This window comes from Giraffa tippelskirchi, chromosome 4 (genome assembly GCF_054371585.1).
Source record: "Giraffa tippelskirchi isolate mGirTip1 chromosome 4, T2T-mGirTip1v1.2.pri, whole genome shotgun sequence".
NCBI lineage: Eukaryota > Metazoa > Chordata > Mammalia > Artiodactyla > Giraffidae > Giraffa > Giraffa tippelskirchi.
In genome coordinates, this window is record NC_137278.1 from 128,348,614 (window position 1) to 128,367,402 (window position 18,789).

At 41.1% G+C, this 18,789-nt stretch overlaps 2 protein-coding genes across 10 annotated transcripts in view; one reads left to right on the top strand and one right to left on the bottom strand.

Moving 5' to 3' along the window:
* The window catches only part of SP1 (Sp1 transcription factor), a 33,049-nt gene extending 16,086 nt beyond the window's left edge, over positions 1 to 16,963 (bottom strand). Inside the window, exons 1-3 of one of the 4 annotated variants that reach the window (XM_081596015.1) lie at positions 16,404 to 16,963; positions 15,184 to 15,338; positions 13,344 to 14,859 (exon numbers count right to left, since the gene is read on the bottom strand). In XM_081596015.1, the coding sequence (XP_081452141.1) occupies positions 13,344 to 14,859; positions 15,184 to 15,338; positions 16,404 to 16,410 (1,678 nt within the window). In that variant the 5' untranslated portion in view covers positions 16,411 to 16,963. Of the gene's footprint in view, positions 1 to 13,343; positions 14,860 to 15,183; positions 15,339 to 16,018; positions 16,207 to 16,403 lie in introns of those variants that run through there. The other 3 variants (XM_081596017.1, XM_081596018.1, XM_081596016.1) reach the window with 3 other exon arrangements.
* SP7 (Sp7 transcription factor) overlaps positions 16,004 to 18,789 on the top strand; it is a 45,242-nt gene continuing 42,456 nt past the window's right edge. For 3 of the 6 annotated variants that reach the window (XR_014083628.1, XM_081596097.1, XM_081596094.1), the window contains exon 1: positions 17,062 to 17,274. The gene's annotated coding sequence lies outside the window, so the exon portion shown is untranslated. Of the gene's footprint in view, positions 16,918 to 17,061; positions 17,275 to 18,789 lie in introns of those variants that run through there. The other 3 variants (XM_081596096.1, XM_081596098.1, XR_014083629.1) reach the window with 2 other exon arrangements.

Below are 18,789 nucleotides of genomic sequence, written 5' to 3' on the forward strand. Positions count from 1 at the left end.
GGATGATCACCAAAATTTCAACAATGATTATCTCTGAATTAAGCTCAATTAATTTTTACTTTACTTTCAGAATTACTTTATTGTTTAATGTTTTTACCAATACTACTTGAACAAGTTACTTAAAAATATATTTAGGGAGTTTCCTGGTAGCCTATTGGTTAAGATTCCAAGCTTTCACGGCCTTGGCCTGGGTTCAGTTTCTGGTTGGTGAACTAAGATCCCACAAACTGAGCAGCATGGCCAAAAAAAAAAAAAATTAATTAAAAATATCTTTTCCTATCATCAAAGGTAATGCTCAAAATCCTTCAAGCTAGGCTTCAACAGTAAGTGAGCTGAGACCTTCGAGATGTACAAGCTGGATTTAGAAGAGGCAGAGGAATCAGAGATCAAATTGCCAACATTTGCTGGATCATAGAGAAAGCAAAGGAATTTCAGAAAAACATCTACTTCTGCTTCATTGACTACATGAATGAAGTCATGTGGATCACAACAAACTTTCGAAAACTCTTTAAAAAGAGATGGTAATACCAGACCACCTTACGAGTTAGAACCAGACATGGAACAATGGAATGGTTCAAAATTTGGAAAGAGTATGTCAACATCGTATATTGTCACCCTGCTTATTTAACTTCTATGTAGAGTATATCACGCAAAATGCCAGGCTGGATGAATCACAAGCTGGAATCAAGACTGCCGGGAGAAATATCAACAACCTCAGACATGTAGATGATACCATTCTAAAGGCAGAAAGTGAAGAGGAACTAAAGACCCTCTTGATGAGGGTGAAAGAAGAGAGTGAAAAAGCTGGCTTAAACCTTAACATTCAAAAAACTAAGATATGGCATCTGGTCCCATCACTTCATGGCAAACAGAAGGGGAAAACAAGGAAACAATGACAGATTTTTTTTTCTTGGGCTCCAAAATCACTATGGATGGTGACTGCAGCCATAAAATTAAAAGATGCTTGCTCCTTACAAGGAAAGCTATGACAAACCTAGACAGTTTATTACAAAGCAGAGACATCACTTTGCTGACAAAGGTATGTACAGTCAAAAGCCATAATTTCTCTAGTAGTCATGTATGGATGTGAGAGCTGGACCATAAAGAAGGCTGAGGACCAGGACCAAAGAATTGATGCTTTTGAACTGTGGCGCTGGAGAAGACTCTTCAGAGTCCCTTGGACTGCAAAGAAATCAAATCAGTCAATCCTAAAGGAAATCAACCCTGAATATTCACTGGAAGGACTGACGCTGAAGCTCCAATACTTTGGCCAACTGACGTGAAGAGCCGACTCACTGGAAAAGACTCTGATGCTGAGAAGAGGCCAGGAGAAGGGGGTGACAGAGAATGGGATGGTCGGACAGCAGCATCACCCACTCAATGGACATGAGTCTGAGCAAACTCCAGGAGTAAGTGAAGGACAGGGAAGCTTGGCGTGCTGCATGCAGTCCATGGAGTTGCAACATGGAGTCGGACATGACTAAGTGAATGAACAAGTTTTCTAATTTTAGCTCTAGAGATCTCTATAAAGTGAATGCTTTGAATTTTCCCATTTTCCATACTAAACTGTAATTTACACAGAAGTCCTTTGTGAGCAACCAATGTTTTCCCTTTAGGTAAGTTATTCTGTACCCACAGGTTTGTGCTACCAAACATGCTCTGTATAAAGAAAAACAGAGGTGGTCCCTGCCCTGTTCCTGCAGGCATTTAAGATCTAAAAACACTGACATACCTAAAACTGTACAAAGAACAGCTACCAAATGTCTCAGATATCTGTATGTACTTGTACACTTAAGAATCTACATTACCACAAAAAACTGAGAAGAATATAATCATCATCCTTGCTCTATAGATGAACTGCTGCTGCTGCTAAGTCGCTTCAGTCGTGTCCGACTCTGTGCGACCCCATAGACGGCAGCCCACCAGGCTCCACCGTCCCTGGGATTCTCCAGGCAAGAATACTGGAGTGGGTTGCCATTTCCTTCTCCAGTTCATGAAAGGGAAAAGTGAAAGTGAAGTTGCTCAGTCGTATCCGACTCTTAGTGACCCCATGGACTGTAGCCTACCAGGCTCCTCCGTCCATGGGATTTTCCAGGCAAGAGTACTGGAGTGGGGTGCCATTGTCTTCTCCGTGTAGATGAACAGAAGTCAAGAAATTCCAAAATCACTAACTTAAATCGGTTCAGCCCTAATCAGTTTCTCAATTTTCTACTCTCCTTTTGCAACAGAAGATTAAAACAAGTGAGTTTACACACACAATCAAAACAATCATTAATTGATAAAACCACACAGTTTAGCAGCAATTTTTAAAAATTTTAAGAGGTCTGACAAATTTTGTGAGCTTTAATATTTGTAATATATCATTTTGTGAACTGGGATATGGGTAAAAAAAAAAATCCATTGTATTATCCTTTAAACCTGCCTAGATGTCCTAAATCATTTCACAATCATTTTTGAAGGGGTGGGCTTTTTTGGAGTGAGGGGGTGAGACAGGTGAGACAGGAATTAGCTGAGAGTAAAAAAGAAAGTAAAACAGTGACTTAGTAAAACCAAGTTCTAGAAAAGTAAAAGGAAAAAACAAAATTGTCTTAACGTACAGAAAACCAAACAACTCAAGAACACAGAGACAGAAAAATAACTCATTGAAACAAAAATTAAGAAACCTAATTATCATTAGATGGAGAGTCAACAAAGTGTTCATCAAGAATGTTTTTCTAACAAACAGTCTGCACCAAGTTTATAACCAAGCCAACAAGAGACAAAGAAACAGAAAATTCATGGGTAATCCAACTACTGTTTTTACCAGAATGGTTTATGAAAGAACAAAGCATACTGGCTGGAATTTACTTCCTTTGGCAGTTGTTGTAGTTTAATGACTATACCAATGGGCAAGAAATATAATGGGCAAGAAAGAATGCAAAGATCTTAGACACAACTTGAAAGAGCAGCCTTCCGCTAAGTAATTAAAATCCTACTTTTAACTGAATGGGAGGATAGAACTTCTATTGAGATATGGGCACTAATGTGTGTTGAGGATCAATATTATATTATCTACCTCATTTAATCCTAGTAATTCCATGGGGGCAAATATTATACTAACCCTCTTGTACAGAGGAGAGGATGAAGAACTTCCCCTAAGTCACATAGCCAGTTAAGAAGCAAAGCTATGATCTGGATCCTAGTATGTCACTCCCCTGTCCATACTAAGTATTTCACTCAGGACACGCTTTTTCTTTCACAAAGGATTTTCAATTACTGCTAGTTTCAGAACTGGACTTATTTCATCCAGCTAAACTGTTTCACCTTATACAACACAGGATGTGAGATGTGTTCATCTGCAAAAACAATATTTAAAACAAAACCCCACAGTATTTTGGCTCTAAGATTCCACTTATAGTCAGTCATCTATTTCTCATCCAAAATAGTACTAACTAAACAGAATAACTTTCCAACAACTGTTCCCAATCGCTCAATAATTTTGTGGATTTTTATATTGTACTTTCAAAGAGTCATTTCATTTTCCCTCCTAACAGCAGCATAACAACAACAAAAAAGAGTTCTCTTTAGCAAGCGCCTGAGTTTGTTCATAGTACCAATGTCTCACAGGAGGTTGGGAATAGAAACAGGGGTAGTGGGGAGGGGATATAAGAAAACAGGAGACATGACACAATATGACTCATTCATAAACACATCTATTCATGTGCAGCAGTAGGTTTCATCATCAACTTCCATTTCAGGTTTCAGAATGCAACTGCAAGGGCCTGATGGTGCTGTTTGAACCAGAACTAGAAAAAGCCTCCAAACCTGACTTCTGAACAGAAGCTTATGCTTTCCAAACATAACGTTTAATCGGGCTGGCCAAAGTTTGTTCAGGTTCTTCTATCACATCTTATGGAAAAACCCGAACAAACTTTTTGGTCAACCCCAAATTTTGGTTTCCTCTACGTACAATACCGTAGAGCATGCTGAGCACAATACCACTTATGTCCAAATAATCCTCTACAGTGGCCCTGGGATGTCTTCCTTTTATGAGGGGGTTTTCAGATGATGCAACATTAGTAATCCTTCAGTGATACTGTCACCAACAGAATCATTCTGGACAAAGTTATCTATAATACTGAGGTTTTATGGGGCTAAAAAAAAAAAGTCTGCTATCAGTTTGATGCTTAGCTTTTTGGAAATGGACAAATCTCTTGGCTGGTACCACTTTTATTTAATGTTACTTTTTAAAATATTTATTTGGCTGTGCTGAGTCTTAGTTATGGCACATGGGATCTTCAGTTGCGGCAGGTGGGATCTAGTCCCCAACCAGATTGAACTTGGGCTCCCTGTCCTGGGAGTGTAGAGTACTAGCCTCTGGACCACCAGGGAAGTCCCAGTACCACTTTTATTTATTGAATATTTATTCATTTAATAAATATGTATTTATTTATTATAGCACAGGCTCTAGGGCAAGTGGGCTTCAGTAGCTGTGGCTCCTGGGCTCTAGAGCACAGGCTCAATAGTTGTGGTGCATGAGCTTAGCATGTGGGATCCCCCCGGATCAGGGATGGAACCTGTGTCCACTACATTGGCAGGTGGATTCTTTACCACTGAGCCACCAAGGAAGCCCCAGTATCACTATAAACAGCATCAAATTCCTCTGCAAGCAAAGCAATGATTAAAACCAAACAGTCCATGGAGTAGTAATTTTCAACTAAGAAAGTAGTACTGGAAATGAAGGTGCCTATTTCATACAATCTCTATTGCATGTACCTATTTCTTAAAAGTTTAAATGCCTATTCTTAAATTTTAATGGTAAGACACATCTGGATAATGTAATAGAATAATATTTTAAAATACCTCCATCCTGGTTATTCTAATAAAATTTTAAGACTTAAGTTAATTAGTCATCATGATGTTTTCAGGAATAAATCAAAGACCTATTAGTAATTAAAGTCTGGATGCATCTGAATTTCACATTTCAGTTAAAAATAATACAATGTGATCATATGTTAGTGCTTTTATAAAGACAGCTCTGATCAGGTATTTGACTAAAAGATTAATTACCACTACACCAAGATACCTGGCCATGCTACAATTTCCTATATGAGCTAATAAACCTCTATATGAGCTAAAGAGGAGGATATCCAATATGGGATAAAAGAACAACTGTCATTTTCTGGGGCTCACAGGGGTCAATGAATCAATTCCAAAAAGGGAAATGCTTGCCAGCAACAAGCCATCTTTGCTTTCTGTGGTCGTTTGTGTATAAGGAATCAAAATAAGAAGGTAAGCAATTACCAGTTACCTAAGAATGATTTATCTTTAAAAGTACGCTTAGGACTTCCCAAGAGGTCCAGAAGTTAAGACTCTCTGCTTCCACTGAAGGGGGCCCATGTTCAATCCCTGGTCAGGGAACTAGATCCCGTGTGCTGCAACTAAGAGCTCACATACTATAACTGAAGATATCGCATGCTCTAATGAAGACCTGGAGTAGCCAAATAAATAGGTAGATAAATAAATGAATTTTTTTAAAAAGGAAGAAAATCCTGTCAAATGCTGCCAATATGGATGAGCTTACAAGACATTATGCTAAATGAAATAAGCTTGTTGCAAAAAGACAAACACTGTATGATTCCACTTGTATGGTATACCTAAAGTAGTCAAATTCATAGAAATACAAAGTAAAATAATGGCTGCAAAGGTCTGGGAAAGGAGGGGAAATAAAGATCTTAAGAGGTATAGACACTGTTTCAATTTTGTAAAATGAAAAAGTTTTGGAGATCTGTTGCATAACAACGTGAATATACCTAAAACACTAATGACCTGTTCACTTAAAAAGGCTTAAGATGGTAAATTTTATGTTATATGATTTTTACCACATCTAAAAATAATTATTTAGGGACTTCCCTGGTGGTCCAGTGGTTAAGAAAATCCGCCTTGCAACTCAAGGAAAACGGATCTGATCCCTGGTTGGGGAACGAAGATCCCACACGCCACGGAGCAATGATCCCAAGCACTGCAATGACAGAGCCCATCTGCCACATCTACTGAGCCCATGCACCACAATTACAGAGTCTGTGAGCCTCAACAAAAGATCCCACATGACTCAACTAAGATCTGACGCAGACAAATACACAAGAAAAAAAAAATCAGTTAAAATAAAAACTATATTACCTTGAATATTCTTTCATTTTAAACAATTTTCCCTAAAACCACATAAATGCCAGGGATTTAACAGTGACCAAAGAAAAATATCATTAAGTACATCACAAAATTTACACAAATCTCTTCCCTCTTGCCATGCATCTGCTTACAAACTTGAGCCAAAATTATAGGTAAAAACAGTTTAAGTATTTAAAGGGCATGACAACGTTTTTAATTAAAAATTAACAACCTGACAATACATGACACAGTACAAGGAGACTAATTTAAATCCAAAATACTGTGGGACCCTATTATCTCATATACTTTACTGTAACTCTCAGGATTAGTTGTGAAAACTGTATGTATGGTTAGTTGTTCACTCGTATCCAATTCTTTGCGATCCCAAGGACTGCAGCCCACCAGGCTCCTCTGTCAGGCAAGAATACTGGAGTGGGTTGCCATGCCCTCCTCCAGGGGATCTTCCCAACCCAGGGATCGAACCCAGGTCTCCCACATTGCAGGTGGATTCTGAACTGGTCCCCCCCTAAAATGCACTAAATGTAGGTAACTATAGCACAACAGCAACTGGAGCTCCAAGAAGGCAAGGGACCGTATCATCTGTTTCAATGAATTTCAAGAGCCTAACACATTTGATATACAACAAATGCTCAATAAATTTCATTAAACTTGTCTATGAACGAAGCATCAAAAATAAGAACCCACTTCCACTTAACACTTTTGCATCTAATGCTTAAGCCTGTAGGGAGCAGTTACATTACTAAGTATACTGCTGTTCAGTAAATGCCTATGTAAGTTAACTGAACCATGAGTATTACTGCATTTCTTAACAGCATTTAAGGATAGATAAGGAGGCCATTCAAAGCGTAATAATGCCAACAGATAATCTTTTAAAAGAATACCAGTGCTCGCTTCGGCAGCACATATACTAAAAAAAAAAAAAAAGAATACCAAAAGAAAACAAAAAAATTTCTTGATGACATAAAAAATTTCCAAATACAGTTTTCAGAGTTACAGGCTTTTTACCTTCTTAAGACAAATGGGATGAATAAAGATTAAAAGAAAAAAGACAAGTGGTCTGTATATATTTAAAGTACATTTTTCTTCACAAGTGCAAGAAACTGTCAAAGAATCCTAGGTAGATTACTTTCAGATGTATCACCAGGAACTATAAGAAATATTATGCATTGTCTATCTAGGGCCTGGACAAAATCAGGCCCTATACAGTTTCTCAAAGGTTTTTTTAGTACTTCCCTGGGGGTCCAGTAGTTAAGAATCTGCCTGCCAACACGGGAAATGGGTTCAATCTCTTGGGGAACTAGATCCCACATGCTGAGGGGCAACCAAGACCATGCACCACAACTACTGAGCCCCTGAACCCTAGAGCACATCCTCTGCAACAAGAGAAGCCACCACAATAAGCCTGCACACAGCAACTTGAGTAGCCCCACTTGCCCCAACTAGAAAAACCCCACGCACAGCAACCAGCACAGCTAAAAATACATTTTTTTAAGTTGTTAAACCATATCCCCTAGTATATCAAGAGATATACATATACTATTTAATCAGAAATATGGGAGTAGAAGAAAGGCACCGAAAGGAAATTTTCAGAATAAAATGGAAAATAATAGGGACAATAAGGAGAAAGTTTGCCATAAAAATGTCTCAAGTGCATCAAGGAAAAAATTAGGGAAACATATCACATCTTCCTAGTAGGGGGAAAAAGGAGGAGGGTTGGGTAATGTGCTGTGTGCTGTGCTTAGTTGCTCAGTGTGACCCAATGGACTGTAGCCCACCGGGATCCTCTGTCCATGGAGATTCTCCAGGCAAGAATACTGGAGTGGGTTGCCATGCCCTCCTCCAGGGGATCTTCCCAACCCAGGGATCGAACGCAGGGCTCTCACACTGCAGGCATATTCTTTACTGAGCCATCAGAATAATTCTCTCACGCCAATATAACACAGCAGACCTTCATGTTTTCAAAAAACTGATTATGAAAATCTCTGGCTTCTTTTACCATCTTGCTCCTTCCTTCCTTAATGTACTCATCATATCATTGATTATTTACATTTCATTTAATTATAGATTAAATAAATTCAAATTAATAGATCTGGTTATAACAAATTCTGATCCATAACAGTTTATAAAAAGGCTGTTGATTTAACCATGCTTTTTGCTTCCTTTTTTTTTCTATTTTTTTGTCTTAAGTTACAAATTTAACTCTTCAAAATAACTGAACTGGGTCAAAAAACAAATCTATTTTTCTACAAGAGAGTAGTAGTAGTGTAGTGGAAATGATATTGATCTGAAGTCAAAAGATCTGTCACTGTAAATTTTGTCAATGACCTCTGACAAGTCACTGAATCTTTCTACACCTTAGGTTGTCAAAAGGAGAGTACTGGAGGGGATGAGGCTTTCCAACTCCAGCAATCTGCTGGTTAACTGCTATTAACATGGAGAGTCTGGTTTAATTATAATATGTTTGCAAAGAGCTATAACTTCTAAGCAATCCAAACAGTGTCAAGTTAATGAAGAACACATGAAATAATCTGAAAAACTCCATCTCAATAGCATTTAACCTTATCTGGATTACTTGCAGCTGACATTTGATTTACTATGAAAACCATTAAAATTTTTTTTCTCAGAAGTGTAGATTTTTTTTGCTTTGCTTTTGTTTTGGTTTGGCTGCACCTCTAAGCACCACCAGTGATTGAACACAGGCCCACAGCAGTGAAGGCCCTGAGTACTAACCACTGGACCTCCAGGGAATTCCCTCAGACATGTAGATTTTTAACTGATTCTCTCATCTCATAAAGGGCACGTCTTTGTCTTGATCTGGGTATTTTATATTTTAACCCCTTCTTTGAAATCGTTAAATTATTATTTATTTTGTACACGTTAAATTATTCATTTTGTACACAGATATAGGGTGAGAAAGATCCAGAGTAAATCAGATAGGTATACCCAAACTTGTCAAACAAGTAATATTGCAGAAGTACAAATTCAAATTATAGTCCAGATTTGCAACCAACTCTGAAGGAAAAGAACTTTCTTCAGAAACTTTTTCAGGGTCTTCTAAAGGGACCAATTCTTAAAACCTAGCATGGCATTAACAACGTAGTCACACTGTGGACATATACCTTTTAAATAATGCTTTAGCACTGCAGATCTAGTATAATAATGTTAATTGTTAGGGATAATACTATTTTGACATACCTTCCATAAGAAATATGAAAAATATGCTTGTTTTTCAATTAAACGGCAAACTAAAAAATTTCAACTAATTATTATCTATTAATGTTTACCCAATCAGTAACTTACACAACATTATGTAATACAGCTTTTCTACAGGTGTTCCTCTTACATTTAAAATATTTTCAAGGAGGGAAAACAAAACAATTAGAACCCAGAAATGAGCAGAACTATGTTTTTAGTGGCAAGATTTATATGCTACTTTACAATGCAGCATAATTAAAGGGAAAGGGAGATCTGAGAACAGAACAGATACTAAATTTTTCCATAACACTAGGCATCCTTGTGCTCTTGTTATTTAATTAAGAACTGAAAGGACCACATTACACAATGCAATGTGCTTTAACAATGACGTCATTGACAGAAAGCCACTGGAATAAATAAATAGGAGCAACTGAAAAAGTCTCAAGACTGTCTTCTCAGTCTTTCCAATCAAGGCACCTAGATTTTAAAGGAGATCTTTTCTACTTACACAGAACTCATTTAAAATACACTTATAAAACCACACTAAAGAAAGCAAATGATGCTGAAACATTTAATGTTATAGTCAATTAAAAGTATATTATTTTAAAATAGAAAATTCTCTTGTATGACCCTTTGCACTAGAATGATAATTCTGGACACATTTAAACCATCTAAACCTACTTAACACTTATGTTCAAATGAACTAGTTTAAAATACAACTCTGTTAACAAAATAGGTCTCAGCAATCTGACCCCAAGTTTAGCGACACTGTTGGCAAACCAACTCTGGTATCGCATTCAACTTAACTTCTAAGAGGAGACATTTTCCTGACCCCAATAAAACTGAGCAGATGTGAAATTTTTATTTTTAGTGTCTGAAATTTGCTTTGAGTGAATTACAGCCATCAAGGAAATATGTTTTATTCTCTTGCCAAAGCCCAGTCCCGCATTCTTTATTAGGCAGAACTCCCACGAAGTCATCCAAACTAAGTCTTTCAAAACTGGCCCCTCCTCAACCTTGGGGAAGAGTTTTCTAACTTAGCCAGGGCTGAGAAAAAAATCTGAAGCTTGAAGCTTTAAAAACAAAAACAAAAACAAAAAAACCCAGAACCGAGATCTGAGCATATAACTACCAAATGAAAGAGTGTTGATAAAAGGATAAAGGGAATAGGGTGTTAATTGAATTTAAAAAAAAAAGGAAAAGCTGCTCACTTAAAAAATAACAACAAAAACTAAGATCATTCCACATTACTGAGTGGTCCCCTCTTCACTACCACCCACCAGTGGCAGAATTGTGAAAAACAGGAATACAGAGATGGGTGGCTGATTTGGGGTCTAAGTTTGTGCCTCTGCCTGTATATTCAAGCAAACAAATAAACATAATAAAAGTCAACAAGAGAACTTAGAAAAGTCTTAAAAGATGACTTTTATTAAAAATAATAAATGTGGAAATTCTCTGGCAGTCCAGTGGCTGGGACTCTTCGATTTCACTGCTGCAGGTGGGGGGTGGAGGTGTAAGGGTTCAATTCCTATTCAGGGAACTAGGATCCTACGAGAAGCCATGTGGTAGGGCCAAAAAAAAGACTAAATCTATTAAGTGACATAGAAGCTGCAGTTTTCCACAACCATTTAAAAATAATGTCTCCCTTTGCAGATTACTATCTACTTACCTATCTTACAACATGAGTTCATATTCATGGCTCTTTCCACTACATCATACTGCCAAGAGGCTGAGTTTTTCTAATAAAATAACTATATACCAGAAAAAGGGGTAAAATGAGAGACTTTGTAGCAGCCAGGCAACAGCTAAAGAGCACTAAGCTTCCAGGAAATGACTGCATTATCTTTCATTAAGGCTGAAGTCAGATCAATTGAAGGGGAAAAAATGTTGCACAACTATGACTAACCAGAAAGGAGGAAACACACATCTTCAAAAACCACTGTTAATAAAGCAATCTCAACTCTTACAAAATGGCCTTTCAGAGCTTCATCTTCTTAGTGAATGTCAAGCTGCTATCTTATAGAAAGGCATGCGTTTTCTAGAGCTCAGAGACCATCAATAACAGCTAGGAAGGTAGCCCTATCCTATGACAAAGTAAATGGCAGACTTCCCCAGACCATGATTTAGCAATGAAAGTATCTCATAACTGTTCCTCAGAGCTCAAGTTATAAACCGTTTACATATTGCAAGGATCCAAATTAATACTGTCTACAACAATCTCAATAACTTAAGAGCAAAGAGAAAACAAACACACAAATGTAGATTACCCAGAAAGGGTCTAATTTTCCAAGCTGTTAGGTTCAGTTTTTATTAAACTTTCCCATTTCTACTCACATAATTTTTAGCCTGTAAACACTTGTCAGCTCTATAGCCTTAAATTTCAAAGTAACAAAAGGTACCTTTTCCAAAAGATTTTTAACAATCTAAAGGATGTCCCAAGTTAAAACATGATGTCTCTTGTCCCAAGTTAAAATTAACAGGTAATAAATGCTCCAGACTAGAACAGCAAGTAATCTCATAATGTATGTGCTTCCCAGTATCTCCAAGTCCTTATCTGGAAAATAAGGCAGGAGTATGAGAGGATTCCTAAGGTCTCTTTCAGCTCTAACCTTCTATTTAAAGATCTCCAATTCACTAAGAAAATTTCTGTTAAGGCTCAAAATGTAGTAATTTTAAACATACTACTACAAGACTGTAAGAAAGTAGTGAACTTAAGCAGACCTCCCCACCACAGATTTTCCTAAACTGCAGGAGGCAGGAAATATGGTTGCCTATTTGTTACCCTCTCTTACATAAGAACCAATCTAAACAGAATGAGAACTCTATAATAAAAGTAAACAACAAATCCACAGATAAACCAACAGAAGTAGAAGTTCAGTGGTATTAAACCACTTCTCATCATAATTTCTATATATCATGCCAGAATATAAAGATGCACATGTATCCTAATATGCTTCATTAAAGATTAGTTCTATCACCATGAAATTTAAAATGATAAACTCTAAATAAATTCTCACCGTTTTAAATAGAGGTTTTACATTTCAAATTAACCAATACTAATAAAACACAGTTCAAAATAAATGACTGAATAGTAGCGTCACCTGATTCAACATACATTACAATATATACACCTTCTTCCTTGACAACTCTCTTTCCCCTTCAAAGTTCTTACTTCTAATTCCTCTCAACTCCATCTCCCCACTCCATTCTGTGCCCCACTTCTGTTCTCTTCCACCTTTCAACCATACGCTACTTTCAAAGCAGTCTAGAAAGTGGCTCTCTAAAGTATGAGAATCACTACCTAGGAGGCTTAAGAAACAAAACAAAAAAAATCACCTAGAAAGCTTATTAAAAATACACATTAATACTTTCAAGCTAAGTAGGAGTTGAGAAAATTAAACCTCAAAGGGTAGGCTCTTCTGGTTAACTAAAGATTAACCAGGGAACTTATTTTGTTGACGTCCTTTGGAATCCATCAGTTTTCCCCTGCTTAGAGTTTGTGAGAAATATCTGATGATTTAATAACTGCCCTACAGGTAAGTTTATAATCCATTCCTATCTGCAGAGAAGAACCCTCAAGCCAAATAAAACCCTCAATATTCTATATTTATAAAAGGTTGCAAAAACAAAAAAGTACACGTAACTGAGAACTTACGTGGCCCACAAGGCCTAAAATATTCAATATCTGGCCCTTTACAGAAAAAGTTTGCCCATTCTTGTACTGTAGTACCAGGCACTCAAAGTACAGAGACCCCAAGGACACTGCCCAGAAACGCTCCTTTCTGGACAGATTAACTGAAGAGGAAAAAGTTTTCATTAAGTCAGCTCCAAATGATTTAGAATCATTGCTATTTCTCTGACTGACTTGCCCTCAGAAGTATTGCCCTCAAAAGATTCTACTCCCTCTTCTTTAAACTCAACGGTTTCAGCTGAGATGCTAAGTAGCTCTAGAGATAAATGTAAAAGATTTCAAGTCTTACCTGAGGCATTTGCTATCGCCAAGGGCAGGCTTGGAAGCTGGTGCACCTGGATTCCTGAAGCACCCAATGCACTGAGGTTAATGGTCTGGAGGCCAGGCATGGAGGAGAGCTGAGCAGCATTCACAGTGACTGTGCCGGCAGGGATGGAGGCAGCTGAGGCAATAGGTGTAAGGGTGGTACTGCTGCTGCTGGTCTGCCCCAAAGAAACACCCTGCATTGGGGCCAAGGTGATTGTCTGGGCTTGTGGGTTCTGAACTTGGAGGTTCTGCAGCTGAAGAGTCTGCCAGCTGACCTGTCCATTGGGCCCCACTGTTGGTGTCCGGATGATGATGGGGCCAGAGTTTGGAACAGCCTGAAGCTGAAGGTTCTGGAGGGTTTCCTGGGAGATAGCTTGAGTTGTAAAGGTCTGCCCTGACAATGGGGCGGCTTGGAGGGCCTGAAGAGCCTGTCCCCCTTGAACCAGTTGAGGCTGGATGAGAATTTGTTGTTGTTGCTGTGTCTGCTGGTTTTGCTCTCCCTCTTTTTGTTGACTTGCTTGCAGTGAACCTCCAGATGTCTGGTTCTGCTGGATGTTCAGAGTATCAGATCCCTGCAGCCCGCTGACCCTCTGTGGTGTCTGGCTCTGAGAATTGGTCCCTGCTGATCCGCTGGTGGTAAAGTTCATAATTCCCATGTTGCTGGTGGTAGTAGTTGTTGAGTAGCTATTGGCATTGGTGAAAAAGGAGCTGGAACTGGCTTGTGACGATACCAAACTGGCAGAACTGATGGCAGTCCCTGAGGTGACAGGCTGTGAACCACTCTCCTGGGACCCAGAGCTGCTGATCGTGACTGCCTGAGAGCTAGGAGTCAAGGTAGCTGCAGAAACGCTGTTGACAGGTAGCAAGGTAATATTCCCATTCAGGGCCACTGGTACATTGGTCACATACTGAGTCTGTCCTGAGAGTACATTATTAGCCAGGCCTTGAAGGGGGACAGCCTGCTGGAGTAGGTTTGGCATAGCAGCAATGATGTTGCCTCCACTTCCTCGATTTGTGATGATCTGTTGGTTTGCACCTGGTATGATCTGTATCTGACCTGAACCATCCTGCTGCACTTGGGCCCCAGTGGCAGCAAACTGCAGCTGTTGCCCATCAACGGTCTGGAACTGTGGGATTACTTGATACTGAATATTAGGCATCACTCCAGGTAGTCCTGTCAGGACTTGCTGGTTCTGAAGGTTGGAGGTGGCAGCCACAACATACTGCCCACCGGAGACCGTGCGATTCTTGGAAGACTCACTGCCATTGTTGCCGTTGGTACTGCTGCCACTCTGTTCCTTCGAGGTAGGGGTAGCCCCAGAGGAGGAAGAGATGATCTGCCAGCCATTGGCACCCTGGGAAAGTTGTGTGGCTGTGAGGTCAAGCTCACCTGTGCCCCCCGACTGGCTTGGGCCCTGGGAGTTGTTGCTGTTTTCATTGGGTGACTCAATTCTGCTGCAAGTTGCTGCCAGCAGAGCCAAAGGGGATGGCTGGGATTCCTGGCCAGAAATAAGGGAGAGGAAAGGAGTTACTTTAGTGATACCCATTCGCCAGACCAGGGGGCAGTATACAAAAAATAAGCAGTGTAACAGTGCAAAGGGGAAAAAAAAAGAAAAACCCAACCAAATAAAAAGTTGGATCTATCTATACTGCTGAAACTCTCATTTAGGGGGATCTCCAAGTCACCTGTCCCTCTGTGCTTACTTCCCTATCTATAAAATGATTTAGCCCTTCCCTAAAAATCTTTCTATAAAAAAGACAGTCATCTAAGGATATTTACAGCCTCTCAGCACCTTCCCCACTCTGTCAGGATCATCACTTACCTGCCCTCCTCCTCCGCTGCTGCTGCTACTGCCTGTGCTGCTGCTTCGAGCCTGAGAAAAGGCACCACTACCATTTCCATTGCCCCCGTTATTGCCACCAACTCCTTTTTCAATCTTCACCACGGTTGTCATTTCATCCATGGAGTGATCTTGGTCTAAAAAGAATTTTAAAACAACTTAAAATTGGAGAAAGCAAAAGGTAAAGTGAGAAAGGGTAAAAGAGGCTGTGATGAAACAAATGAGTAACAAGAAGGTGAAAGGCGCCAGTATTAAAAAGAAAAAAAAAGGAATCAGGGAGAAGGAACAGTTGCAGGACCAGTAGGATGTGATCTAGGCTCAATGATGCCAAAACTGGACCTCAATTCTCCCTTGCACAAAATTAAACTCAGAAAACATTGAAAAGGTGCTTTTGGTACAGGAAATACGAGGGTCGATGGGCACGCTGAAAAAGTAACCTGGGGGAAAAAAAGGATAGATAAGGCATAAAACATGTGGGTGGATGGAAAGTTTACTAAAAACTAGGGTCAAAGGAAATGGAGAAAGAGAAAAACTCAAGTGTAAGAAGTAACAAGAGGAAAGGAGGATAAAGGGGAAAAGAACAGATAAAAAGTTTGAGTGGGGAAACATTTGTAAATACTAATAAGCGGCTAAAGAAATCCAGGGGTTAGAAATCAAGCGATTCGGGGCGGCTAGAGGGCGGGCCCTAGAGGGAAAGGGCGGTTTCGGGGTGTGGGGCGTGGAAAGGGCGGGACGGTAGGGGGGAGGGGTAATTTACGGGGGGAGGGGTAATCTACGGCAGGGGGGAAGGGGGGAGGGCCTTGGGGCCGGCGGCGACCAGAGGGCGGACCAGGGAGGCGGTTGGCCCGGGCGGGGCCTGCTCCGCTCGGGCCGCCCCCGCGGCTCCAACCCCCGGCAGGAGGAGCCTCAGGCGGGCAGCCGAGTAGTGGGGGGCAAGGCCCGTCCCCCGTGGCCGGGGCGGGCAGGGGGCGGGCGAGGCCACGCTGCCCCCTCCCCCGGGGCGGGTGGCCCATCCCCCTCCTCCTCCTCGGAGGCCCCGCCACTGCCCCTTCTCCCTCCCTTCCCTCCGCCCCGGGCGGGACCAAGGCCGCCGCCGCCGCCTCCCGCCCGCCCCCCCTCACGGCGGGGACCGCCCGGTCGGCCCTCGCGCGCGCCCCCTCACTCCCCTCCCACCCCTAACCTTGGAGTGGACTCATCCTTACCGCTCATGGTAGCAGCTGAGGGACGAGCTCAAGGGGGTCCTGTCCGGGGGGGTTGGGGGGGGCCAGGAAAAACGCGGACGCTGACGAGGCAAGCGAACCCGGACCGGACAGGGAGGGGGGGGTAAGGAGGAGGGAGCAGCGCGCCACAAGCCCGGCCTAGGCCCCGCCCCTTTACTGCTGCCCCGCCCAATGAGGGAGGGAGAAAGGAGGGACTTGCAGAAGAAAGACGGGCAGATTGCCCAATGCCAAGGCTCGCTTGCTCTCTAAGGCGTGTAAGACAAAGTTGCGTGCGTGGTGTCCGCCCCAAAAGATCGACCTCTCAGTTTTAGAGGCCAATGAAAGAGGCAGGAAGTGAAGGTGGGCAGGAACGAAAGATGATGGGCTTGGGAAGAAGCCAGTCAACTGCCAGGCGGGCTCCGTGAGTAGTAGGGATTGGAAGAGCTTTCATTGGAATGACAGAACAACAGCCAACCAGAAGCTTGAACGTGCCTGGGCAAAGTCCTAGTGGGAGGAGGTAAGAAGTAGACAGGAATGGGATAGGATGAAAAGGATCAAAACCAATCAGAAATCAGGCGGGCAGCCAGGAAAATTATGATTGGACTAACACTGAAAAGAGACGCGATAGGACGCAAATTGACGTGTATAAAAGCCAATTGAACGCCGCGCGAGCTCTGAGGGCAAGAACCTGGAGTGGGCAGAGGAGAATTGGTCTCTGCCTCAGTTGTTCGCTCCAATGAGGTGGCGGGGGGAAGGCAGGCACCGCCTCCACATGGCCAATGGGCGTTACCAGAGCCGGGAGGGAACAGGGCTGTGCCAAGAGAAGTCCGTCGCCATTTTGGCCCTCCTCTGGGGACGTCTTTACAGTGATTAGGTAGCAACGCTTCAGCTGAACCGTGCCCCTCAACAAGTGTCAGGCCGAGCAACTCGGCGCAAAGTTCTGCTTTGACACCAAGGCTCGTTTGAGTCTTAATTTAACCGCTCTTAAAAGTACTTCTCGAGTCTCACCCCTTTAGGGGTGGGCGGAGAGGCAGGCGGATGCCTCTGAATGTGGTGTAAGTCCTGTGGGTACAGGCTCAAGAGCTCTGGTGAGAGTTCTCACACAGCCAGTTAATGCGCTGACCGATTTGCGAGGTCTTTGTGAGACTCCAGCAAACGCCATTTTATTAAATTCTCCCAGTTTGTCTGGTGCTGGGTACTTAAAACAGGTTAACTTTTCAAGAGCTTGCATTTGAAGCTAAACTATGTTGGAGAACCTCCCATAATCAAGGTCCCATAAGCCACTTCCCGCTGCCCCTGTCCCTTTAATTGTAAATACGCTGTAAGCAAAGCAAAGTAGCAAAATAAAAGTTCTTTTTGCAACTGCATTAAAGGATTTTTCCTGAATTTCTGGCCTCCCATTCTGCCTTTCCTTGATCCTAGTTTTTGTGGTGGCAGCCTGGGTGACTTGGCAATAACATGACAAGGTCATTCCTTTTCTCACCTGTATGTTATATGTTGTCACTTAATTATCTACAATTAAGCACTTGATACCGTCATGTTTTAAAGTCTGGATTCCCCGAAACTGAGGCTTCATGTTTCTCTGGGTAAGGCCAGAAGGTAAAATCCTACAGAGTTAGGTGCCTAGGTCAGCTAGGTATCTTGCATTCCTAATGTCATTCTCATGAGGAAGCTACTAGTATTAGAGGCTATTAGTATTTTGTAAGTTATTAGTAAGTATTTTTTAAGTTAAGAAATTGAGGCTAGGAAGTAACTTCCCAAAGATCACAAAGCTAATGAGTTGTGCCAAATTTCAACTCAGAATAATCTCACCGAAAGTCTGTAAGTTCTTAAATGAATAATGCCTTGTATAACCATTTATAAAACTGAGCTTAATTTAAAAAATGGGCTTAATAAGCTTTTTTTTTGTTTTAGTAAAAGCTTTTTATTGTTACCTCCTAGCTCTTAAAAAAAAAAATCCTGCACGTACTTCCTGGACAGCTTACATGGTATCATCCTCTTTTATAACTTTATTACAAAACATCACGTTACATTTCTATTGCTAGCATCTCTAAGTCAAAGTTTCTCAAAATAGAGTATCAGGGAATCTTTATCTGTATCCTCTGGACTGCTTTTTTTAAAAGGTAGATTCCTAGACCCTATCTTAGGGCTAATAAATGATAGTCTCTGGAGAGGGACATGAGAATACAACTCTTTCAGGTGATTAGTCCCTAAATCACAGTTTAAGAAGCACTAAAGGAAGAAACTTGAGAGAAGAAACTTCCAGAAAGAAAGAAACTTCCTGGAGGGAAGAAGCTGCATTACTCATCTTTGTAAACCAAGCTCTGGAGATTCCAACAGCTGTTTAGTGTATTTAGCAAAAGACCACACCCAAACTTGCTGAAGAGGG